This window comes from Athalia rosae, chromosome 1 (assembly GCF_917208135.1).
Source record: "Athalia rosae chromosome 1, iyAthRosa1.1, whole genome shotgun sequence".
NCBI classification, from domain to species: Eukaryota; Metazoa; Arthropoda; class Insecta; order Hymenoptera; family Athaliidae; genus Athalia; species Athalia rosae.
Genome location: NC_064026.1, coordinates 2,486,702 through 2,512,897, shown reverse-complemented (window position 1 = coordinate 2,512,897; position 26,196 = coordinate 2,486,702). Strand labels below are relative to the sequence as shown.

The following is a 26,196-nucleotide window of genomic DNA, read 5'->3' as shown; positions in this document are numbered from 1 at the left end:
TCCTTTTACCGCGCGCGTACAGCTGCGAACCGGCTTGTTCAAGCGTTAACGATTTTAGGACCCTTTTCAAAATACCTCCCTCGCACGTATTCGGTCTATCCATAGAGACGAATGAGCAAATCTGCGAACGTGTAACAAAACTAACGAACTTCATTCATCACCCCGCAGAACCGCTTTACGCACCTCATCGCGTGCCCCTACATCCCGATGACTTTTTTCTTTTTTTCTCTTTTCTTTTTTTCTCTTTTTTTCTTTCTTTTTTTTTACCTCAACCGACTCGCGCCCAACTTTTCACATTTCCCACCAGATCGTACATTATACATGTAAGTATATTACGCACGGCTCTAGTTGGGCAAGTTGTTCGCGCAGCGGTAGGTACTATCCCATCCCCGGGGAAGGTCTTCTTAATAAATGTTATCAGGAATCCTCCAAGGGATGCAGCGGGTAACGACGACGACGGGGGCGGGCGCGGGGGCGGGGTGGGGTGGGAGGGCGAAGGGGCAGCAGCAACGCGCAACCACCCCGTAAACCACATAGGGTCTTCGGAAATCTCCCCAGGTTCCCCTAGATCCTCGACCAAAGTCGGAGTTAGGACCGTTGGTGCGGCTTAAGCTGCAACCGGGCAAACCCACCTATGTACGTACACGTGTGTTCTATAGATTATGTGCCATGTACGCGTGTATCATATTTTTTCACGCTGCAACGGCCGCAAAAAATTTCCAATCCGGTTCCCTCGATCCTTGCGGGATTTTTTTTTTTTTTCGTCTACGCGTCGTTCGATCCACGTCAACGAATCGTCCCGCCATTCGGAATGAAAATACGCGCTCGCGTGTCGTCGGGAGGGTTCGAATGCGACGTCGGAGGAAAATCCCGTGTTTCGCCGACTTGTATTTTGGGATTTAATGCGCGGCAGGGGGGGAGAAGGGAGGGAGGGAGGGAGGGAGGGTTCTCTTCCATTGTCACAACGTCCGCGATCCTCAGCCGGGGAAGTATAGTTCTGGTATAGTCATTACCACGGTTAAGCTAGCGTAATTAGTCCGTTTTGGGTTTCGCAAACCAAACCCGGCTTTGCGCCGCACAGATATATATATATATATATATATACATATACAAACACACGCGTAGGTACCTACTCTACGTACGATATACGTATAAACGCGTACCTACCCACCTCTACGTAAACCCGTTTCGGTTAAGTTTGGTAGGTTTAGTTTATACCCGCGCGAACGTTATCATCCCCCCGTCGACTACGAGACGCGCGCGGGCCGCCGCCGCCGCCGCGCCGCGGATTATTTCCGGAGTCGTAAACCCGCGCGCGTAACGTGATCTTCGTTCAAGAAATTAAGGCTTCGCGTAAACACATGTACACAAAGGTTTCCCCGCACCGCTAAATTGAAAACTTCAAAGCAATTGAGTCTATATACGGAGCGTAATATACCCGTACGTACGTAAGTCTGAGGTGGACGCCGTTTGTACCCGCGCTGCGGAAATTTTCGGCGAAAACTAATGAGATGAGAAAACAGTTTTTACAATCCGATGTCGTCAACGCGGTAAAATTAATTTCAATTTGATTTTAATCGGGACTCGCGTGTCCCTCCCCCCCTCCCCCCTCCCGAAGACAGACGTGTATACACAAGAGAGGTACATAACTGTCTGTATAAAGCGTGAAGTAGCGAGAGGCGGAAGGCTTCTGATTTAGTCTAGCAAAACCAAGTGAATTTGGTCCCGGCGCGCGTGAAGAGCAATTAGCAGGTTAACTACCGTGAATCCATTTAGCTCTGGCAAGCCGGGTATATTATATCATCATACGAGCGTGAAGCCGAGCCAGACTTCGTGGCGTCACAATGATAAGAAATAGAACTAAAACTGTGCTTATATATATATATATGCGTATATATCGCGCGAAACTTTATCTAATACCTGCACCGTCCGCGTCCCGACCGGCTTATTAAAGCTGAAAATTATCCGATAAATTGTCAATTTTCCTAGCCACAGCTAATTTTTGGTATCGCTTGATACACGTACACACACACCAATAATTTGATGCTGATGAACGAAAATCTCATCTACTTAAACCGATTACGAGTCTCCGAAGCGCTCGCGACCCGGTAAAATTTAAACGTGTCACGAGATGCCGCGGAACGCGCGACTCAAATTTCTTACCCCGTACGTGATACGCGGAGAAACTTGAGATATCCAATAAACGAACGAGGTATTAAACCCGTATATATACGTAAAACCGCGAGGAATATACTGTACGGCTTCGATTTTCAGGGCTTAAATTTTTCTGAAATTAAAATTTATGTTGCCCGTTTTATGAAAGTTCTTTCGTAAATTTTTATTCAATTATATTTTAATTCTATTATTTTTTTTTCTTCTCTCTTCTTTTCTCACGGTCCCGAGACGGCCGATGTTGATTTATAGCGGTGAAAAAATTTTCAAGGTATTACGAAACTCGGTGAGTAAAATTTATTCGAAGCTAATTGCCGCTGCTCGGTCAGATAAGCGAGTAGTTGATACAGGTAATATTATTTAAAATACGTAAAAGAGCTGCTGGAGGGTAACGAGGAAAGTTGAAAATTTTATCCAACGTTATGGTGATTAAGATATCGCGTTATATCCTCTCCTTTTTTTATGCACCGCGAGCCATATTTTTCACCTATTCGTGTACACCGTATTATGGCCTAGGCAAAAACCGTCATCAGGGGAAAGAGAAAATAAGTTTTTTTTCTTTTTTTTTTTTCTCTTCTTTTCTTTCGCGGTGGTTCAATTTTGTGCTACCTACGTAACCGCGTCGCATCGCGTGTTTGATTAATTAATAATGAATTCGAACGTGGCGTGAAATTATACAGGTGTACGTACACAATTGTCGCAAGTCCATCAAACCTTCGATTACTCGTGTAACTAAATAATTATGGGTTTCATTTAATGCGAGGTTGAGTAGTTAAAAAAAAGCGAACGATTATTATCTCGTGCGTAGGGTAGGTAGAGACCCTTACACCGTACGATTAACTCCGCGATGCTAACGTCGCGTAAATTTTAATCGAATAAGTTTCGAGTTTATTACACTTGATTATCCGTTTTAACGTAATCGTGTAAATTTTGCGAGTTATACATCGAAGGAGGTTACTGCATTTTGTACACTCTATAGTTGGACGTGTTTCGCCGCGAACGGGGGGAATACGTGGTCGAAAATTGGAAGTTTGCTTTTGTCGAAAATTACCCGCTAGTTGTACCGCGAAGCCTAATGCGACTCTCGGTTCATGAATAAAATTGCAGTTATCCAGATCGTAAATTCGTTTTACCGCCATAACCTAAAATCCTAAAATCTAATATACCGCACGCGATATATAGACGCGCCCTTACTATAAATTCCCTTTTTCAGTATTAGACCATCTGCGCCGGATGGATATATTGTAATTCCTCCACAACCGGGATGAGGATAATCGTTTTTTTTCTTTCTTTCTTTCCTTCCCTATATCGCGAAAATTCGGAAAAAATTTACAACGGATCTGATACAGGTAGGTACCTATGGAACGTTTTTCACCCTGACGATGTACACGCCCCTTGGATACACTTTTTATTCTACCATTTTATTACACCACCGCCTTATATACCTCGCCTAATATATACTAATTCGCATCATCGTTTCTATTTCCTCTTTTTATACATTCCACCGCATACCCACATTCGCGAGCAAATGAATCTAATTACATCTAAAATTTAAATCTTATACCAAATTTACATTTAATATGAACGACAGTCCGCGATAAAAATTTCACTCAAGGATAACCGACCGCCCCGATTACCTTTTGCTCCGCGCTCGCAATCAGGTACAAATTGATATCACGATTCGATAAGAAACTTTTCAATTTATCGTCGAGCGAAAAATATTCATGGAAAAAATCGCAACGCTATATCTCCGGAATATTGATAAATAATGTCCGCGTTTTTTTGGTAATTTTTTTTTAAGAGATGGAGAAGAGAAAAAAAAAAAAAACAGGAACCTTTGAGATCTCTCCTCGAACTTTGTTCCGATTCTCAGCCCGGTTTTTCATCCGTTCGAACTTCTTCTGATTTTTTTTTTCTTCTCTCTCTCCCTCCGTTTCTGCGGAAAAACCAAAAATCAAATCTCGCGAGTGTGAATACCCTCCGACTCTTTTCAAGTGTCTCGTTCCATTCGGAGTTTCCATTAAAGAATACCACGTCGTATCCGCGCGGTACGCGACGTCGAATATTGAAAACTTTGTACGTTGTCGAATCTTTTCAAAAATACTTATCGCTTCGCGAGAATAAGGAAATTCAACGGAGAAGACGCGGTGCGAAGAATCGGACGATATCCTATTGGGATTGCGGAGTAAGAAAAATAAAATGGAAACAAAACGTGAAAGAAGAAATTAAAGGGAGGGCTTTTTTTTTTCGCGGGGCGTTGATAAGACGAAAAATGGCGCGCCGGAGTTGAGAAATATTGTGATGAAGGAGAAACGCCGCGGTGCGCCTCGTAAGTAATGATAAACAGTACGCGGTACAGGGTGCCGGGTTAAATATATATATATATATATATATATATAAGGGTGCAAAGTTAACGAGAATAAAAGCTCGCGGGTCCCCCGGCTTCCCTTTGGAATATCCGGCGGGCGTTTCGTTCCGGGATGAAGAAAAATTGAAAAGAAAGGATGGGGGTGAAGTGGAAGTTTCGCGGTTAAAAAATTTGACCGCAAGTGAGGAGGAGGAGGAGGAGGAGGGTGGGTTCGAGAGGTGGATGAATTTTGCGTACATAAATCTGCTGCAGGTTCGTTCGTTCGTTTTTTTTTTTCTTGTTTTTCTTATGCCTTCCCTTTTTTTCTTTGTTTCCAACTTTCTGGATCACCTGTACACCTTTTCACCCTACGATACCGCTCCCGCACACGGAGTTTTCCGCGGCTCAAAGAAATTGCACATTCTAAAATACAATTTTCAACTTCGCGTGATTCCCGGTTGCAGCTGGGGTTGTATAGCCGGGTCTCTCCGGGTTGGTGGGTAAAGAAGAAGAACGATGTTGCGTGACCGTTGAGGTAATTAAGTGAATAAATTGAAACGAGAGACTGAGAAATAAAATAAACCAGCTTATACGTGTAGCTCTCTACGCGAAGAAAGAACGAATGCGAAGATAGAAAGAGTCGCTTTTGTACCGAAGGAAGAAGCTCCTCTTTTATTTAATATACGAATGAACGAACGAATATACTGTTTTCTATTTAACTTTTTTCCTCCCCCCCCCCCCCCCACTCCATACTTTTTCTGCCCCATCTTTTTTTCTTCGTTTGCAATATTTATTTTCACATCAGCTACTTTTACGCCCCGCGGATTCTTTGATTCCCCATTGCTACCGTTTCTGACTTTTTTTTTTTGTTTTTTCTTTTTTTTCTCCTAGTTCTCCGTATCAACGCTTTTCATCTCTCAATAAAACTTTCTCGTTATTAATAATTGCAATTTTTCAACTCCGTATCAGGGAGTCCTTATATTACCGACCAACTTCGAACGTCTCGAATCCAGACGTGTACAAGTACAATACCACCGCGTTAAGAAAAGAAAAATCTTTCAGAAAATCTGGAACAATAAAGCTCGAGAGAAAGAATATTTTTTCACCGTTCGCATACGTTCAAAGTGTGATGATAACCTATTTGCATATAGGAAGAAGTAGAGATCCGAAAAAAAGCTTTTCGAACGGTCCCGGCTGGTAGGTAAGCATGTGCGGAGGATCAGGACCTCGTCGGGCAGTTGAATGGGAATGTGATGGATAAGGGGTTTCGATTCAGCAGCGGAATACCGGCGCCGCAAAAAGGATGTTTAGAGGTATTTTGTGGGCTCTTACGCTAGATTTCCGTCCTTGAATAAATCGATACCACCACCACCGCAAATGGGGGGGGGGGGGGGGGGGGGGATGAAAAAAAGAAAGATACAGAAAAAAGCGAAGAAAAGGTCGCACGAACAACCGCACGTTACAAAACATTCCGCAAAATAACGCTCTATAAGTTCCGCAAGAAAAGAGAAAAAATCACACACAATACGGAAGAAACATATCACTTGTACAAACGATGGCTGTTGATTTATAATTTTTTCCTTTTTCTTCCCTCTTTCATCCGGAATCCGTGCGAATTTGAGGAAACTCATGCTCGAATAGAGTCGCGAGTAAAAAGTCATTAAAAAAAGGTAGCGGTGTAGGGCGACGCGTGCGTCGAGCCTTTTACCTAATTACCGTATCGTTTAATTATCATTAGTCGGCGACTAGTATTTTTTTTTTTTTTTTTCGTTTTCCTTTATTTTATTTTTTTCGTTTGTTTTTCGTTTCGCTTTGTCCGAGGCCACGCGAACGTTGGCGTTGCGAAGATAGCTGGGGGAACCGCGAGAGCGACCGACGCAATAACGCACGCGTCAAAGTCAAAGAGAAATTTATAAGGTTAGTATACCACGCGGGGTAGTTTCGTAGGATCCTTTGGCCTCAGACGTCGTTAGAACTTTCCCTATGGCACCTGTTTTAATCATGAGCATGCCTCATTAGCCCATTATTAACGAGGACAGAGCTTTGGCACCTCCGACGAGCTTTGTAATAATTATTTGTTATAAATGCGGTTCTATACACGTATAACTATATCGTAGAAGGGTGAAGCTGAAAGTTTAACGAAATAAAAAAAAACCCCTACCGAGCCCCCTTCGACCTGGGAATTGACGCTACCGTGCGGCGTAAGGATACAACGTAAACGCGAAGCGAGCTTTTTTTAACCGACGCCGGTTAATTTCAAACAGTAGAACGAAGAAAAAAAAAGAAAGAACAAAAAAACCTCCTCCTTTCACAATCACTTATCTTTCATGTCAAATTGTAGAAGCAGATTAATTTTACCCGCCTTCAATTAGGCGCGAAGTTGAATCAAGATCAGAGAAATCCTGACCTATATCCCACAAAAATTGCCGTACACAATCTATACGTTATCGCGTGCCAGTTTTCGCAATTGTTTTTTCTTTTTTCATTTCTCTATTTGCTTTTACGCTATCGGATACTATTCCTTTCTTCCGTTTTTATTCTTCGCAACCGACGTGTGCGCAGACCCCCAACTTCGGAGACCCTCGACTGCCTCGGCGGAAAGATGAAAAGGAATTTATATTTATTTTTCCTCGGCTCTCGACTACTTCCTCCTATATTTTCTCATCGATAAACAAATGCCGTGCCGATATAACGTGAGACAACCATCGGGGACGATGGAAAATAAATCCCTCCCGGTTTTTTCAGTCGATACGTCTACTTTGAATAACTGTACATATACATATATACAACAGAAGTGCACCACCACGTAACACTGAGAATCGATTATTCAAAGTTATTAACCGTTCCTCTTTTTTTTTTCTTTTTTTTTTTTCAATCCTTTAATGTTTCAACAAAGCCCCCAACGTTTCGTCCTGTAAATACACATATGATTCACATAAATGTAGGTATGTTTTACTCACAGCACATTATCGCTTTACCGTTGCCGACGGTATAGCTTCGCGCTCACCTATGGATCGCGTGACGCGAGCCGTCATTTTTTTTTTTTTTCTTCTCTTTCTTCCGCTTTCACGAACACGAATCCTTCACCCGTTTGGAATCAACCGTTCCCTCCCTCCAGATGAATTGACCACCCCCGCTACCTGCGGGGAGAAAGAAATCGAGAGAAGGTATGTTGTGAAACGAATAAAAATGATTGCCTCTGATTTCAGAACACGATTCTTCCCGAGGCCGTCCATTTTTGGGAGAGAGCGCTGATGGTGCGAGAGACAAAAAATACGATACGACTGAATCGGTGAGTGGAGATCAAAGAATGCATTAAAATCTTTTTGAAAAATTTTTCACGCCGTACTCAAAACCCTTGAAAAGTAATTCAACGAGCCACGGAAATTGTGATCGAATACGGCGTGTACGCGATACTTATTCGTATTCCTCGTCGATGCTCCGGATGGGAAAATATATCACATCGCGTTGACGACCGGAGGATAGCCGAAATTTGCATCCCGTCGTAGCCAAAATTCTTGCTACGAGGCGATGGAACGTCGTGCGATTATGCATGTATAAGCGAAGATTTGTACACGTATATATTCGTGTTGTCGTGGATTGATTTATGGCCGGAGACTCGGTCGAGAGGCGCCTCGGGGGTGTTGAACGAGTGAAAACTCGGATATGTCTCTTGGTACGGTACCACTGCAGCGTCGCCCCCCTCCCCCCCGTTGTATGCAAATCTCTTTGATTCATTTCCGCGTCTTTTCACATCCCGTACTATCAGCCTCCCTTGCTAAGGCTGACAAGTACGTACGTACGTACAACCGACCGACCGTAAGCGGGACGAACACGAATTAGTGTACGCGTCACTCGAACTGTCCACATTTCCCTAGGAGATCACGCTGCCCCCCCGCCCCCCGTGAAAATCATGATGGATTCGGCTATTATTTGGCGTTTTGTTTCCTCCGCCTCCTCCGTAAGATTTTCGCATTCGGACGCTGACGAATCTCTCGGAACGGATATACCGAAAGAGATGAGCGCGCTTCGACGGTCTTCGGATTCTCGGATTTGAAAATTATTCAAATATTGACGTACCGTAAGCGTCGTGAGATACGGCGCGTGGTGCGCGCCAGCGGAACGAGGGAATTCCGTCGCTAGATTCAGCGAATCGCATAAAGATGAATTTTGCCAAGTCACCAGGGTGGAAAAGAGATGAAATAAAGGATCCGGGTATCCCGATATTCCATCGCCAAAAAAGGGGGAAAGATTTCCGTCGGTTACTTCGAGCGGTATAAATTTGACCGTTGAGCAGCACGGCGGCACACCGGTGCACCGGTACCGGTTCCACAGTACCCCGCGGTACGGTAGCTCAGAGGCGACGACTCAAAGGTCGCCAATTTCCAATTTTATTGACGTTCGGCAAATCGACCTCCACTCGCGTGGCGGCACGGGCAAAAAATGGTCAACCCACCTTTATTCGATCTCTTACTGTCCTCTCGGTGCAGCGAATGAAGTTTCTTACCGGTCGTACGTACAGTTCGCTCTTATTTTCACGAATTCCTACGTCTCGGAAGGTATCGTAGGGCGCGAAAAATTATCTCATCGACCGAAATCGGAGCTGACTGCCAAAAAGTAATGAGAGAAATCGTCGGAAAATCCTCGTCGTAAAAAGGGTTATACATATACCGGTTTTATGTGTATGTATATGTACTGCAGGGTCGTGGAAATCCTTTGTGATCTGGAGGGATCTGAGAAACAGGAAGAAGCCGAGGATGGAACAAGCGTTTCAGATTCAATCGGCTTTTAAACTTAACCCTCATCAGGATATTTCCGAGTTATTAGAGCATGAAATTGATCGCTTTGTGTAACCGGGGTAGGTATTCGTTAGATACGCTGAAAGTTGAATTAATTTTTACCCTCCCCCCCCCCCCCCCCGTAACTCTCGACGGATGTCCCGACGTTCGCACCGAGGAAACAGATTTCGATTATTTTATCACCACGAAACTTTCTTCCGATAGGGAATTTTCCTTCTTTTTCGTTCCGAACCTCAACTTGATAAACAAATCAACACGCGATTCGCCGTAATACGGGGTGGTTGAAAATGTGAAAAAAAAAGGGACGTATCCCTTACATCCGCACTTGTGATTTGTGACAGTTTAAATCCTCCTGTACTTCAGACTGGAGGGTTTTATTTCTGGAAAGGGCGTGTTGCGCCAAAGCTCCGAAGAGGTTCTCATCTTAAATTGGGCGTAACGGAACGCTGTGTCGCGAGTAGCGAAATTCCGAGAGGAGATACAAGTACAGATATCGTAATCGTTGCTCGTTTAACGCTTTTTCTTTTCGTCATTTTTTGTCGACCACTCGACTCGTCCTCGAGGAGGTCACACGCAGGTGGACGAAAAGCTCGAAAAAAATTTATCGCCTTTATCCTCATTCTGTGATCGAAAATCCGATCAAATCACGATTCTCGAATAAAGTCGATAATTTATCAAACGTCGTGGTGTGAAAAAGGTGCGTTTGTTCCGACGAGAGAAACAAAACACAGCGTAAGGGTGTATAGTTGCAAAAATGGACAAGAAGCTAAACTCTGAAAAAACGCATAAGGAACGAGCTTTTGCCTCGGAAACTAATGGAATTCCGACGCATTCACGGAAAGCAATCTTCCTGTAAAACCTCGTCTATCCGTCGGAGTGGTGCGCACGTCTGCAACATCGGCCGCGATTCAACCGGCGTCTACGCCACCCCGCAGCACATATTGGAAGGGAACGGAGTAGGCCAAGGGAGAATTACGTCTTGGCCAAAGTGCTGGTGCAACGGGGATGAGAAGCTAGGGAGCCTCCTATTCCTCTTCCTCTTTGACTCGGTCTTCTTGCAAATAGGAGAAGCTGAGGACGAGGCGCAGGAGGGGGAGGGGGACGGGGGACGGGGGACGGGGGGAGGAAGAGGAGTACGGTGGCACCCGGCTTCGTGCCAACTTATTGGATAAACACGGCGTCGTCGCGTGCGCGGCGAGGTTCGTTCGATCCTTGGCGCGTCATACCCCGAGGCGTCTTCCTCCCTTTTGCGCCGCGCGTGTTACCGCCGCCGGTGCGGTGCAGTACCGCTGTGACGCGAAGACATACGTTCACCAACATTCGGCAAGGACCTATATCGATCCTTGTTCTCCCCTCTTCGGACGGATATTACTCAGCTTCCTCTCTACTCCGTCCTTATCTCTGTCCCCCTCGATTCCCCTCTCCCTCTCTCTCTCTCCCTCTCTCTCTCCCTCTCTCTATTTCGGAGCAACGCTCGTCGAAGAAACGCCCTCACAGCCTAGTTTCCCGACGTTTCTATAAACGGCGAGTGTGTTTCCAGGATTCTCCGGAAACGCGGAGGAACTCGGCGCGACCTACGAGACGCTCCGTCGTCGCTAATTATCCTTCCCACGCGTTCCACGGTTTTCGGTTTCGCGCTAGACAGAAAATCTGGATCACGAACTGCGGGGGATGTCTGAGGGTAGAAGCGGTAGAAAAAAAAAAGACTCCGCAAGGTGACCGGGTACCGCGTAAGGCGACGGTCGGCCAAGTCCTTTGGGAAGTGCGAAAAGGGGTCTCGAGCGAAAGAAGTATTCCCCCACCCCCTCCCCCGTCTCATGTAAAATTCAACGGATACACCGCGATCTCGGCACCAAAAGAAAATCGCGAAACGGGCGAGGCCCCTGCGGAGCCGGTGTTGCTGCTCATTAATATACTCGGGGAAAACCTAGCCTAATTTATTCCCTTGAAAACGGGAGGGATTCGCCTCGGCGACAACGACCCTTAGCGCGACGTCGTAGTCCTCGTAGTCGTCCTCGTAGTCGTCTGAGGTAACGTAACGCGAGGAGTCGTCGCGCGACGTCCGATCCAGCCTCATAACTCGAGACCTCGTCTACCCCGCGTAAAACCCGCGGGAGCAAACGACTCCGGCGTATAACCTACTCCTCTTTATCTCCTCCCCCCCGGTCCTCCGGCAACCCGATTCAGTCGCCTCGGCCCGCGCAAATTCTATCACGCCGAGGAGGAGCGGAGCGCCACGGCGCAAGGCCACCCCCGAGCTATTTGTATTCACTCCTTGGCGGAACCTCTGACCAAGTAGATTTCGCCACCGAACCATACATGTATACAAGGGCGCTTTTCGACCGGAGGAAGCGCGTACGGCCGTTGAAAAAAATGAGAAGAAGCGAAAGACGATATTGTTTCACTTTATGTTCAAGGTGAGAGCGTCGGTCGATTCGGCGAGAGTTGTTGTTGTTGTTTTTTTTTTTTGTTTTTTTCTTCTTGTCGTCGAATCGCGGAATAATATTTCGTCCCTAGCGACGCTACGCGGGTATACGCTACGCGTTATCTATAATCGCAACCCTCGTAGGATTTGACAAACTACAAGGGCTCTTTCTCTCTCTCTCTCTCTCTCTCGACCCAATTTCGTAATGCCATGCGAACGGACCGCGGGTGTTATTCTAGTCTGGTAACCTTCTCAATTGTACCCTGGTATACTACTTCTTGGCCAAAAACAACAAGCCCCCTATTTGCTGTAACGTCTGTTTGCCCCGTGTCCACAGATTCCCGTGGGTTACCGATACACACCCCGTTCATCCACTTCGGTCGGACGAGCGAAACGAGAAGCCGGGAAACGTGAAACGGGAAACGGGAAACGGGAAGCCCGACTCACCCCATCCTTTCCCATTAATTATTCTATCCATACACCGCCTTGTTATAACAAGATATCTCATCAAATTCTACGCAATCCTTATCTTTTTCATCACCTCCGTGTATACCTACTGCAGGTATACCTACACGGTTACCACGCCCCAGCCGCATAAATTATTTATCGAACCCTTTCAATATTTATAACAACCGTCCGTTCGGTAATTTCGACGGAGACGTCTTCGCCGATATCATGAAAGAATTTCCATTCAAAATTGTACGCCGGCTCACTTTCGATCGAACTTATTTAACGCGAATCCTTCAGGAGTCGTTCTTAATTTGTTTTGTTTTTTTTTTTTTTTTTATTCAAATTTGCTTCTTTCAACTTTTCCATTCGCGATTGAAAAAGTTTTCTGTAATTTCGCATTTTTTCAGCCCGTATCCCCTCGCACGACGTATTTTTTCGACAATTTTCATTCACTCTGCGTCGCCTTCGTTGCAACAATCGAGGGGAAAAATATTCAAGGGAGTTTATTTTCTCGGATGATGTACCGCCCACGTCGTTAGAACGTCCCCACCGAGGTAACCGCCCCGCGTACACACGCGCTTGTAATAAATAAAACTGCTTATACATATATATATATATACATCGTGGAATTACATAGCTATATCTGTACATAGGTATCTATGTAATATATAAGACATTCGAATTAATCAGACAAGACCGCACGTAATATCGTCAGGGGCGGTGAGAAAGAGAGGGAGCGTCTGATGATGTTGACAGAAGCCGCATCGCTCGGAGGATCGCGAATTCCTCTTCGTCGTCCTCCCGGGGAGTTCCCTTCGTTTCTCTTCTCTTTCCCCCCATCGGGGTAAAGGTATAGTCGCGTTACGGATACGCTAGCTAGCTAGCGAGCGAGCGCACACACGCGAGGTGTATACCTGTGCCGCCGGAGCCTCGAGGTAAATAGCGAAACTGTGTCATTTTATTTATACACCGGCAGCACTCACGGAACCACCCTCTACGTGCTCGTACTTTATTAGTAAAGCTTCCTTCGCCCGGATCCGTGCAGCCGCCCGATCAACCCCCTCCGGTTCGCCGTTTTCGTAGTCGGAGGAATCGATCTACCCCACGGTATTTCCTAAACCGAGAAGTTTACCCCCCTCCCTCCCCCCTGAAATTCTGAGGAGAATCGGTTCGCGGAGTCGCGAAACGGCTTCGCGTTTGTGTCGCGATTCGGAGGTTAAAATAAATCGGGGGGGAGGGGGGGGGCGATCGATGCTCGTAATTATTTTGACACGACGCTCGTTCGCGAAATTTGAATTCCGACGTATGTACGTACGTGCGACGTACGTATTAACCGTGTACGTTCGCCGTTCAATTATCTTCGGAATTTCAGGAAATTTCTCCACGTTGTAGCCAAACCCGCTGACCCTTTGGGACGTTAACGATATAAAGAGGTATTTAACTATTTCTGAATTTCCAGTTACACGTAGAACGTACATCGTGACATTCTGGGGATCCTAAGCGACCTCACAAATGTCTAACTAAGCGGTTCGAATAACCGCTCTTGACCCTCCGACGCAACCCCCGCCGCCCTCCCGCCTGCGAATCAGCTATCTGAATCGTAATTAACAGCCCACACATTCCTACTCTTCGCTCGCCGCAAATACCTATGGAAATTGTGTTATAGTTTTCACTTCGTACCCGACACTCCATCCCCCGCAGGACAGGCTTTCCCGCGTACCTACTATTTTCGAAACTAAAAAATTCGGATCGTAATAACCGCGGATACCGCGGGATCCAAATTTTTTTCAATGCGATACTTCCTACCGGTTATAAATCTCTCTCGTTACGGCGATATGTCCGTTATCTTGTTATCGGAGAGGGGAGGAGGAGGAGGAGGAGGAGGAGAATGAGAAGGATGAAAAATGTCGAGACGTCCGGGGAAAAAGCACTTCCTTCGATCTTTGCGATTCATTAATTAAAGGGGGATGCCGTTGGCACGGATAAACAGATGCCCCGTTTAGCTGTTTGTTAATGTCACGACTCTATATATGCTATCTTTGCGGGGATCAGGAACCGAGGTAGTTGTAAAATATTTGCATTTAATTACGTCGGTATATAGCGTGAGTAATGGCGTTGAAAAGTTTTCCTCTTTAAGTTATGTAGTAACAACAACCAACCCGCATAGTTACGCTGCATACATCCAGACGTTATGTAATACATAATACAATTCACGTGTACGTTCCGGGGGTGTTTAAAGAAAGTTGGACGCGGAGCGTAAAGTACGCTTACTGTTACCGGCTCAGCTTTTATATCTGAGGTGAGCTTTTTTTTTATTTTTTTTTTTTTTATTTATAATTATCATTATTCCGCCGAATAATCCAGATCCGGGGGAGTCTGAAACGCGGGGCGTCTTAAAAACTGAAATTTTTAAAGAAAAAACTTCTTTAACGGCCGTTGACGATCCGAGGGAGCCAAAGTAACACCGAAATACAATTAGGCCGTAAAGACATTTGCAAGTCAAAGTCTTATACAAAATCCACCAACGAAACTTTCCCATTCGTCTCATGTACACCGTGAGATACGTAATATAATACAAGTGCACGCCTCTCGTCATTTCACGTAAAGTCGCACGGCAATTTTTTTTTTTTAATTTTTGTTCTTCGAGCTATCGTAATTAAAAACAAGTCCTCAGGAGTCCGATCTTTTTCTTTTTTCTCTTATCCGATTTCCGCCGAGCGACGTACGGCTTTGAATTTGTCTCTTCGATCGGAGCACGGATGATAAAGTTCATAAAATTTCTTTGACGTAGTTGGTCAGTTGATTTTGAGATCAGTCGACAAGCAGATTCGGATGTTCGGTCAAGTTAGGAAAATTGGATTTGACCCTGGGTCCCGTTCCTCGGTTCCCGATGAAATTTCGTTTTATTCCCTATACCCTATACGCGCGCTCTATTTTTATTTATTTTTACTTCTTTTTCTCAAAGTAACCGGAGGAAACTTTGAAAATTCGCAATTTAACGGGTGAACGAACGAAATAATTCCGGTACAGGTATATGTGTATATAACCGCTGGACGGGGTCTTCTTCCGTCGACTTCGTACATACACCCTCTACCTTTTCGTTTCGAGTAATATTTTGCAAAATAAAAGTGAAAAGATAAAAGTAAAAAATCCAATAAAAATACGGCACAGGAGAAGAAACCCGAAGGAGACCCCCGTAGCTGTGTCAAAGGAAGGAAAATATATTTTTATAAAATCGAGAAGTTCGTTCGACTCCCTGATCCTGATATAGAAATTTAATGGTCAGTGCCGCGTCTTTTCTGGCGCTATTGGAAAAAAAAAAACGCAAAAAGGTAGGGAAGAAAAAAAGAAGGATGGATACGGTTATAAATGAGGATTAATATCAGAAATCAAAAGAGAGGAAAAATGAAGAAGAAGAAAAAAAAAAGAGAAAAAAGAAAGAAAGCTTTTATTTGAAGAGCGGGCCTTTTCTTCGGAATCGTTCGCGGTATATCCTGCGTGCTCAGCGAAGCTTGACATCAAGAACTAATGTCCCCAAACCTGCAGTTCCAGCCCGGGCCTATGTCTCTATACACTGTTAGTCACAAAGCCTCAGATTAATGTTCTTTCTTTTTCGTAAGAACGGAAAACCTACCGATGGCTAATGTACCGAAAGTGCGCGATGTATACCCCGATTCGAATATAATGCGCCGCGTCTACCAGACTCTTCGTCCCTTCTTTTTCTCAAATGAAACGTTCAATTTTTTTCCTACCCGTCTTTGTTCTCTTTTTTCGCCTCATTTTCTCGTGCCGCGAAAATCGGAAAAATTTCGAAATTCAAAAAATAAAAGTAGACAAGTAAAAGTTATCTGGTATAAAATTCAGGCAAGTGGAAGATCCGAAATTTTTTCACACAACGAAGATCTTTACGATTTTTTGTCCTGGATCTTTTCTCAGAGTCCATCCTGCGAATGAAAAATAGAAAATAGAACAAAAGAGAACAAAAAAAATATCGCAAAGAAATAAGTAGCTATGTATTCATACCGTATACGAGCAGCGATAAAATGCAATCATCCTATGTATAGGTACGACTCATATACTCATGTATAGAAAGACGGTGTACATAGATTTTATATACACGTATAATAAGAAACGACATTACCGGTCGTGTTGTCGTTTCTAATTTTATAACCAAACGTAAAAATGTCAGCAGTCGTTTCTCTGCGGCCAATAAAATATAATATATGATTATAGATACACATAATGTATGTATACATATCATGTGCCAATAAGAACAATTCACACAGAGCTATGACGTGCACGTATACCTATTTCCAAAATAATAGCGAAAAAAAAAAAAAAAATGGCGCCAAATTCTCACGTGGCATGTGCCCCTTCACAGTGCGCGCCATGTTCTTAAGGGTTTCGAAACGAGGTGAGAGAAAATAAAAAAAAAAATGTCAAAATCTCTTCTCTGTGCATAAGCTGTTAGTGTGCGGCTCGTTCTCGAAAGTCAGGACGACAACGAACGAGTGGGGGGGGGGGGAGGGGGGTGTTCCTCGTTTACATATAATTATACGGACTCGAATTCGGGAGGAGTTTCAACACCGTCTATCTCTTTATCTTTCGTTGTGCAGTAGCAGCAGCAGCAGCACTAGCAGTAGCAGTAGCAGCAGCTGCAAAAGCGTTAATGACACGGCGATGGTGCCAAGGTACGGGATAGTAGTGAGGAGATGTTTTTTATTTATACATATATACACACGTGGTGTCGGACATTCAAAGACCACTTTACGGGGCAATGCCCTGGCCTTGGTATCAGGTCCCTCGGGAAACCGGCGTAGCTTCTCTCCTCATCTCGCTCCTTCTCTTCCGGGGGGGGAGGAAGAGGAGATGCGGTCCGCCCGTTGAGAACGGGGAGAAACACAGGCGCCGTGAACGCCCCGCTAACCACGACCTGCACCGCAAAACAAGACTCGCGAACCCCACGTCAAAGAGACTTTTACCTACCCCCCTGTATACACTCGGGTCTTTCCCGTAACGAAGAAAAACGCACCCGCAGACGACCCGGAACCGCGACGTACGCGGTCAAACTCAAACACCTACCCCTCGTTCGACCCTCCCAAGGGCACGTCATCTCGACGTTACCGCGGGGTGCGCGTCCTTATTTTTTTACAGAGTCAACACTTTTCTAATTTCAACCCCCACTCGCCCTTACGAGTTTTCTTCCATGGTTTGAGTGGCGGTTTTTTTTTGTTTTTTTTTTATTTTTTGCTGTCCCCAACTTTTTTTCACAGCCTCGTAAACATTTTTTTTTTTCCTTTCGCCCATCACTTCTTATCAAATTTTATAAATGTGTAATAACGGGCATGAATAAACTGAAGATTTTTTTCCTTTTTTTTTTTATTTTTTTTTTATCATCGCTGTAATATGTACGAGGGAATATCTTGTTCTTTTTTTTTTTTTGCCCTTCGCACCTTCGCGTAAGTATTCGGAGCGTCGGAGCCAAAGTGCACGTATTTTTTTTTATTCCTTTTTTTTACCGTCTGTCTGATGAAAATCTGACAGCGAAACATTCAGTCAAATTTTTTTTAACGGCAGCCGGCAAATCTCCAACGGAATCTACGGACCTTTGGGTAAATTTAAGGGATTCCGCACACCGTAGCGCGATTTTATTTTTTTTTTCCTTTTATTTTATATAATGATTCACCGTTGGGTCCGAAGAACAGAACTCGCGTTCGGAGGGGTTTTTCGAAATCAGCTTTAAAACTTTCCTCTTATTTCGCCGCCTCGTTAAATCGACGTACCTACGCAGCTACGTAAGGATCGTATCAGCCGATCCTCGACGGACCGCGGACTCAAAAGCGGAAAATTTGAAACCTTCGTCCCTCCGCACTCGAGGGCAAGTCGACGTATACGTTTACGGATTTATGCGGGGAGTGGTCGAACAAAACGGCGGGATAATTAATGAGCGTAATTAGCGATAAATACAGCGCTTACACCGAGAGACTGTTAATTGCTCGCATCGGGCGCGTAAATACCGCGTCTAATTTAAAACCTGTCGTGAAATATTTCAGTCTCTTTGGTAATTATTAGTTTAATTAATGTAAAACTGCAGCTAGAATAAACGGGTATAGATACGTGTATTATACGCTCACAATAAAACCAAGCTGCACGGCGTAAAATTATTATCGGTTTACATAAAATTAAAAACCTTTTCAATTCCTAGAGTGTATAATAATAATTGGCAAAATTATTCATTGTTATATTTTAATTATGCGAACGCGTGCGCTACGCTAACCACCTCGTAATCGAATCGTATATCAATGGCGATATGTTTGCGCGTACGTGTATATGTGTGTAATATATTTATATATTCTATTACCGAGTGGAACGAAGTAAATAAAATAGAATATAAAGAACGGTAGTCGCGTCGCGCGTTGCGCGTCGATTTTAAACGTATTCATCATACGTACGTACGTACGTACAGCAAATTCCAACGTACCGCGTACGTACCTACGCCAGCGACAATTTGACGTCGGCAGTTCGCTCCAATTATTTCCCTGCACCCTCGACGTGTGTTACCGAAATACGAATTTTATCGAATCCCGTCGTCGCTCCGTCAGACCGAAACCCGGTCGCGGGTACGCACAACGCTTTTCCAACGTTATCGTGTTTTAAATGAAGAAAATTTAATTGCCGAGAGCGATAAAGTCGTTTATAATAAAAAATCGCCCGTACATTCACTCTCGTCCGAGTATGTATATTATTTGTACACGCACATAATGGTATACCTGACTTGTTGCGTTACACGCGCGGGCACTCTAAAATCTATTACCGTAAATAAAAGATATGAACGCCGAGACAGCTTCGAGATCCGGACGTCCGTCAAAATTTCGCATCGACTTCCTCTCATTTCAGAGGTAAAAAAAAATAGCATTAAAATATCAACGAAAAAAAAAAGAATGAATTACGACCGGTGAAATCGTCGATCGAACTTTGATCGTGCGATCTTATTTACTACGCCTTTTTCCGAATCTCCATACCCCCAAGGGGCTGGGAGAAAAGGATTTCTCAGCATTTTGAGTAGTGCCGAAGCTAGTGGAGAATCTCAGCGTATTGTCAGCCGCGCGATATGTCTGAATGGTGCGCGACAGCGCGCTCCCGCAGCTACTTCGCTCCGTTCTCTTCTTTGGAGAATTCGAAGAAATCCAATATACGGATTACCGTGCGATGCGCGAATGGGATTTCGTGCCGGGTTTCTAAGGGATTTTCCCCCCCCTACCCCCGTTATATATACCTGCGTGTAAAATACAGTGGAAAAATCACATAATGGCGAATATTTTGCCCGGGAATATGACGTACAGATTTTTATAATGACGACCCCCCGAGCGTCAGACGTCGCGTCGGATCGAAACCACATGCAGATGTATCTTTCAACGGGTTCGATTATTCGGTGGGGCTTTGGCTGAACCTAAACCTAAAAAAATCGAAGAACAAAAATCCGATTTCGTAGCCTTTTGACTCTGGTTTTTAATATAGTCTCTGACGATATACAAGATTATTCGGAAAACCAAAGAATTAATGAAAAGCAAAGAAAAAAAATGAAAAGAAAAAACATCAACAGGTACAAATACGAGCGACCGAGTCGTATCTTCTTTTACATTTAGTTGATGAAACTTGCTTATACTTTTCTTGTTGCATAAACTACACGAGACTGCAATACTACGAAATAATGTGTGTATACCGTACGTGTATAAAGTTTAATTTCAGAAAGAGGTAGACAATTGAAATATATCAGGGATTTTTTTGTTGCTTCTTCTTTCCCTTTTTTTTTTTCGTTCAAGTATCACATCCCATGATTTTCGATGCGACGAACGACCTTCGAAACTTTCCGCATTATCCGAGAATGCATTCGACTTTATCGCATACCTGGTGTATAAGTATAAGAACTCCTCGGAGTCTTGTTTTTCAGGTGAGTAAAAAAGGTGAATTAATGAACGAATAAATGAATAAATAAATCTGGCGACCTGCATCACTCTCCATTGTTGGTAAGAAATTAATTATTAGAAGGTCTCTGATGTATGCTCTGCTCCGCCGCAACGACATTCCATTTTTACGATCCCGATAACAGAAAGAGAGCTTGACGAGATCAAAAGAACTTTGCTTGCATGACAAAAGAATGTAAGTATAGAACCTATGCGACGAAGACGGAATTATATAGCGTACCCATATACCCCCGACCGTCGTCGGTGGTCGTTTTATTGAAAAATTTGCTTTTCCCTGTTTTTTTTTTGTTTTTTTCTTTATTTTTTCCTCCCATCTTTTCTCTCGCTTTTTCTTTTATCTACCCATCCCGTCCGCGTTATATTCACGAGGTAAAAAGAATCTCAAATATTTATTCTCTGAAACGTAATAATAACGTTATTAGATGACACCGTCGTCGAGTCGAAAATTGCTTTTGACCCGGTTCTCAGCCGGCAGAACTTGCGAGGGGAACTGAAGACGATAAAAAACGACTTGAAAGCTCCGCACGACCCCCGTATACCTATACACACACGCTGTATATTGTATCTACAACGTGGTACAAGGCGCCAACTGATTCGTACGCAATAACCCGTCGCGTCGCACGATTTTCGAGCAACACACGCTTCATTGTTACGCTCACCCCCCTCGGCGTGTTTCTCTTTTTCATTTTTTCATTTTTCCTTTTTTTTTTTTTTTCACCCCGAATACAAATCTCTAAATCTTAAAAATGAGGAAAGTAACACTTCTCGGATCAAGACGAGCGAAACAATTTTTTTTTCTCTTTTTTTTTAATTGCACAACAGTGAGAAAAAAATAAACCCACCGGTCGTTGTAACCTTTCCAAAGAATATGAGCGGCCGGAGATGTCCCTAGGGATATACGTTTGCGGATCAAAAGCGGACGTCGGACGTTCGCGTGTCATATGTGTTGTAATTTCGGTAGCTTGATATTATGGGTACACCCCAGGGGGATGGGGGGGGGGGGGGAGCGTTGGAGGGTGGGTATAATGTTTTGGGTAACCAGAGTGGGACCCTGATGTTGCAGATCCTGACGCAGCAGTTCCGGGCTGTCATTAGGCCGTCCGCAGAACAACCTGCAGCGGTACCGCACGTGCGGTTGTCACTTCAAAGCGTGCACATAAACTGCAACGTTCGCGATAGCTGTATTATACCCTTCGCACACACACGCCGCCCGTATATACCGTGAAATTGCGTATTTGATTTCAAAGAATCGCGAAATAGAGAAAAAAAAAAAAAAAACGAACAGGTGTACGCGAAAGCACTCGGAATTTCGCATACGCGTACACAGTATACCTACCTGTGTCTGTATTTCGAACGACCCGTGGCATTTCGCTGCGTGAACACATTTTTCCGCATTTCACACCAAATACACCACGGTGCACGACACAAAGTCAATTATTACTCGGATGTATTACGTTGTACGTTGAATTTTGTTGTTGTTGTTATTTATTGATTCATTGATCTCCTTTTTTTTTTTTTTTAATTACTTGTTACTTTTTTTTTTTTGTGCTCGTTGAAATCGGAGCTTTTTTACTTTTATCTCGAACTAAAACAGCCGCGAAAGTTTTTCCTTTATTATTTTCGGTTATTGGACGAAATAAAGGGGGTCTTATAAAAAAAGGGAATCTTATTATACCGCCCCGCGAAACTCCGAATCGTACGGCCAATCAGCAATTTCGCCGAAACCGCAGTTCTAACAATGAGGTAAATCATCCGCATCGGGCGTTCACAATCGGTCGTTTTAGCTTCTACGTTTTTAGATATTAAATTATTTCACGTAACAAATTCGTGTCTTTCACCCTTTTCCCCTCACACTTCCCCCGAAGTGCGAGGCCTCCGGTTCCGGTGTAGTCGAAATAAAGAGAGAGAGAGAAAAAAAAAAAGTTATACCGTACGCGCGAAAGTTTTTTCTTAGCTCGATATGCGAAGGCGCCGGATGAATGAATTTTTTATTTCTTTCTCCACTCAGCTCGAAATTCAGCTCAACTTTTCCGAACTCCGAGCGATCGGTCGAAGGACGGAAAGCTGGCTACACGTTCATTTCAGTTTCTGATGACCCCGTTTTTGGTTCATTTATTTTCATCCTTATCGATGCGTAGGCACACAGAGCTGCCCGCCTGCCTGCTTCGGTGTGGGTACAACTAAGAACTTACAAAGGACTTCTCTATACCTTCCGCTTCGTCGATAAATGAAAACGTGCGCGGGGGGTTGTAATAAAAAGGAACCCCGAGAATGAGGAGAATCCCGTATTTACGTCATACGGACGTACGTGTACGTATGGGTATGTTTAATATCATCCTCATATATTGCTTTTTCTCCTCCCTCATTTTCTTCTATCTATAGTTCCTTATTGAACAACGAACCTTCGACGTTCCGTAAAACGCAAGATATATCGCGCTAAATTTTTTACTCCAACTATACCGTCGATTCGTCTCTCCCGTCGTAATCATCGTCTCTCCTATTCTCGCATTCGACACGCGCGATTACGCGCACCCCCGCAGGGTGACAATTTTTCGATTCGTTGTATCGAGACTAGTTTCGCATCCGGCCGAAACTCTCGCGATGAAAATTTATATGCGATTAACGTGCGGTGCGCGCGAGACTTCCGCATCGTGCGCCAATTAAATCACATCCGACGGAGCGAACTCGTTCACGTGCAGATGTAAAGTTAATGGGAAAATAGAGTAGAAGTTGACGGCGGGGTGCGGACGAAGCGATGTAACGACGTTGCATTCGTATACCGGTAATCGCGCTCATTGGTACGAATATAGTAGCGGGCGGCCCCGTAGATAACGCCGACGTTTCTGAAAACGGTGGTCGCGCACCCAGTGGCCGGTAATCTACGCAAAATAGGACTACGGGTAGGTCAAAGTTTGTCGGAACGGCCGGCTTAGGTCACCGCCGCGGTAATGGAAGCTACGCGACGACCATAGTATACGGGGCTAACAATCGGGTTTGTTATCATTATTGTTTAGGTCAGGTCATAATATCGTAACTACGACGCCGAGCACTTTGACTATATGAATTTTAATCTTTATAATAAATCCGCGTTATGCAGTGCCGCGCAGCTTGTCCCGGCGCACACGCGCCCGTCGCGCTGTACCGTGGTGATATTTCGGATAAAATTACACGCTCCTACGTGCATCGCGATCCTCAAATTTCGATCCGTAATATTATTGAGCGGATATCTTGACGATATTTCAATAATTCCGCACGCGTCGCGCGATCATGGAGCTTTGGAAATTCTGAAAAACTGATTTTCCACGTTTTTTTTTTTTTTTTCTATTTTTTTTTATTCATCGTATATCAGCGAGTCAGCTTCCGGGCTGACTGAGATCGAAACACCGTTGTGCTCCGCGGGCTTCGGAATAGTAAAAAATTACGTATTCGGAACACGTGGGCTACGGTACAGGTAGGTAGGTAGGTACGTATAACGTGCACATAGATGTACGCATACGTACACCCAGCGACGTTTCACCCATGAGGATATTTCTACGCCACCTGGATGAAGGATCGCTGAAAAGCTCGCTCGCGGCTTCGAAAGTCACCGAAAATTCCCGTATCCCGAGAAATCTGTATGCTTTCGAAAGAAAGAGACGAAAAATATAAAAATATGTTCACCTGCATCGGAATTTCAGAGGACAAAACCTAGATTGGAATTTCAAATCATTCGAATTGAGTCATTATCAAAGACGTGGAGTTCCGTTAAGGATTAATCAGCCTCTCAAACCCCTCGTCACCCTCTTCGAATCGCTGATTTGCAAATCCACCCGCGCACTATATTAAGCTGCCCGCACGCTGACTCGAATCGAATCCGTCGCACTAATTACGGCATAATAATTGAGAAGAGACAAACCCCGCGAAGAAAAATCGCGCAATTATATCGGACTTTTTGCAAATGATATTCAATTAAATTCTCCACCCCCGCAATATTTTTTCTTCTCATTTTTCATTCCACCGCCGCCGCCAATTCGTCCGATCTCGGTCACACCCCCGAAAGGGTCATCATCGGCCGAGGGTCCCCCCATATAATATGCGTGTAGCGTGAAGTACGTACTCAGCCTGCACCCGCCTGCCATTTTGCAAACTCCGACAAGCCCATTTCTCATGCAAAACTAATATCGTTCGCCGTTGCACGCTTTGACGTCGTTCGGTACCGGGCGCGCGTGTGGAACGGGTACACGAGATATGAGTGATACGCGCACTAAATACCCGCGCAGTAGTTTCTCGTTATCGGATAACAAAATAACCGTGTTCGAAAATCACGTAACGAAAACGACCCACGTGACGCGAACTTCGCGAATAAATTCTCGACGAAAGCTCGACGATTTCTATTCGCTCGCAATTTCCGAAAAGTTTTTTTTTTTTTTCTTCTCTTCTCTCGAATCCTTACAGGACGCGCGTTTTTCCCCGTTTCATTTGTTTCGACCGGGGGGGCGTTGATCCGCAATTTTCCCCGGTTCTCCCGTAATCTCGAACACGGCACTAATGAAACATACGCCACTCGCTCAGCTCGAAAATCCCTCGTAGCCGCCCACCACCCCCCGAGCGGTCTCGTATTATACCGATCGTCAAAATTCTCGTGCTCTTTTCGTCGCCCTCGTACGACGAAAACGAGAAGCCGACTCCGCAGAATAGCCGGGCACATTTTACACGACACACTTTGCCCTATCTGGTACAACGACGAGATATACGTGTATACATACGTATGTGCGTGCAGCTCGTCGAATACGTAGGTATCGCGTACACCTATGTTAGCACGTACGTACGTACAACGTTCGTTCCTTCAACTCCTATTAAATTTCCGCCGTATCAAGCTTTTTTTTCTTTTTTTTTTTTCCATTTTGCTTTCGCATTTTCCCCCACCTACTACCCGCCAGCTTTTGTCTTTTTTACCCTCGAAAACGAGCGGCCATTTCATCTGTCAGACACGTGGGATTTGAGCGACACTTTGCAGAATGTGAAAATTTGTGGTAAAGATTATTTCGCTGTTTTAACTCGCGGTAAAAAGCGCGTTCTTCGTCAGTTAAAATTTTACGAGACAGGATATCTCTCGTTTTCCGCTTTTTCTCCTTTTTCGTCGCATTCCGCGTTTTAGATTTAAACATTTTTTTAATTCGTAATTCGCAATTAAAACGGAATATTAACGGTGAACAACGAGTTGAGCGAGCTAACGATAAAATCCAAAGGATAGGAATTCGTTGGTTCGTCGACGACTCAATTTTATCAACGTTAAAAACAAAAAACCGACAAACAAAAAAAAAGAAAACGGAAACTTCCGGATAATTTCGTCAAAAAAAAATCCACCGACTTTCGGTGTGCGTATATGCGACAATTAGAGATTCCGTGAATAGGTTAATTACCCGCGCCCCCGGGTCGTCAAAGCCCCCCCATTTTATGACGCGATATCGTAAATCAGGACGTGTTTCGAAAATCCTTAGCCGCGTTCTAACGAGTCCATAGGTCCCGGAGCGGAGTCTGTATTTACATAACAGAGCCTCGTAAATTGACCTATTGCCGGTATATACCGGTTAGCTACGTATGCGGTGTAATACGACGGGGGTTTTCCCTCTCGGGCAACCGGGAGATCTGGCCGCCGCGTACGATACACACACACACACACACGCGCGCGTAGAGGGGCTATACGCTACGGATAGAACCGCGAGGACATCAGCGATGTGAATTAGGATCAGGATCGGGGTATAAGCGAGAGGGCGAGAAATCGGCTCCACGCGTTTAACGATCGGACTCGCTCGTTTCAACGACGATTGTCATTTTACAATCCTCTCCTCTGTAGTAATTGACCTGCAATAGCGACGGAGATCCCAACGCCGTATACCACAACCCTTTCTCTTTTTTTTTTTTTATTTCGTTTTTCATCTATAAAACACTGCGAGCGAGAAGCGGCAAAGATGATGAAAATATTTTACAGCTGTGCAAGCTCCGAACTCTAATTCGCCGCTAGATTCTGTATGAAAA

General features: G+C 44.5%; 1 protein-coding gene across 3 annotated transcripts in view; it reads left to right on the top strand.

Moving 5' to 3' along the window:
• LOC105693328 (leishmanolysin-like peptidase) overlaps positions 1 to 26,196 on the top strand; it is a 197,484-nt gene that overhangs the window by 160,409 nt on the left and 10,879 nt on the right. For all 3 annotated transcript variants that reach the window (XM_048660240.1, XM_048660241.1, XM_048660242.1), the window contains exon 4: positions 7,729 to 7,811. In XM_048660240.1, the coding sequence (XP_048516197.1) occupies positions 7,729 to 7,811 (83 nt within the window). The remainder of the gene's footprint in view (positions 1 to 7,728; positions 7,812 to 26,196) is intronic.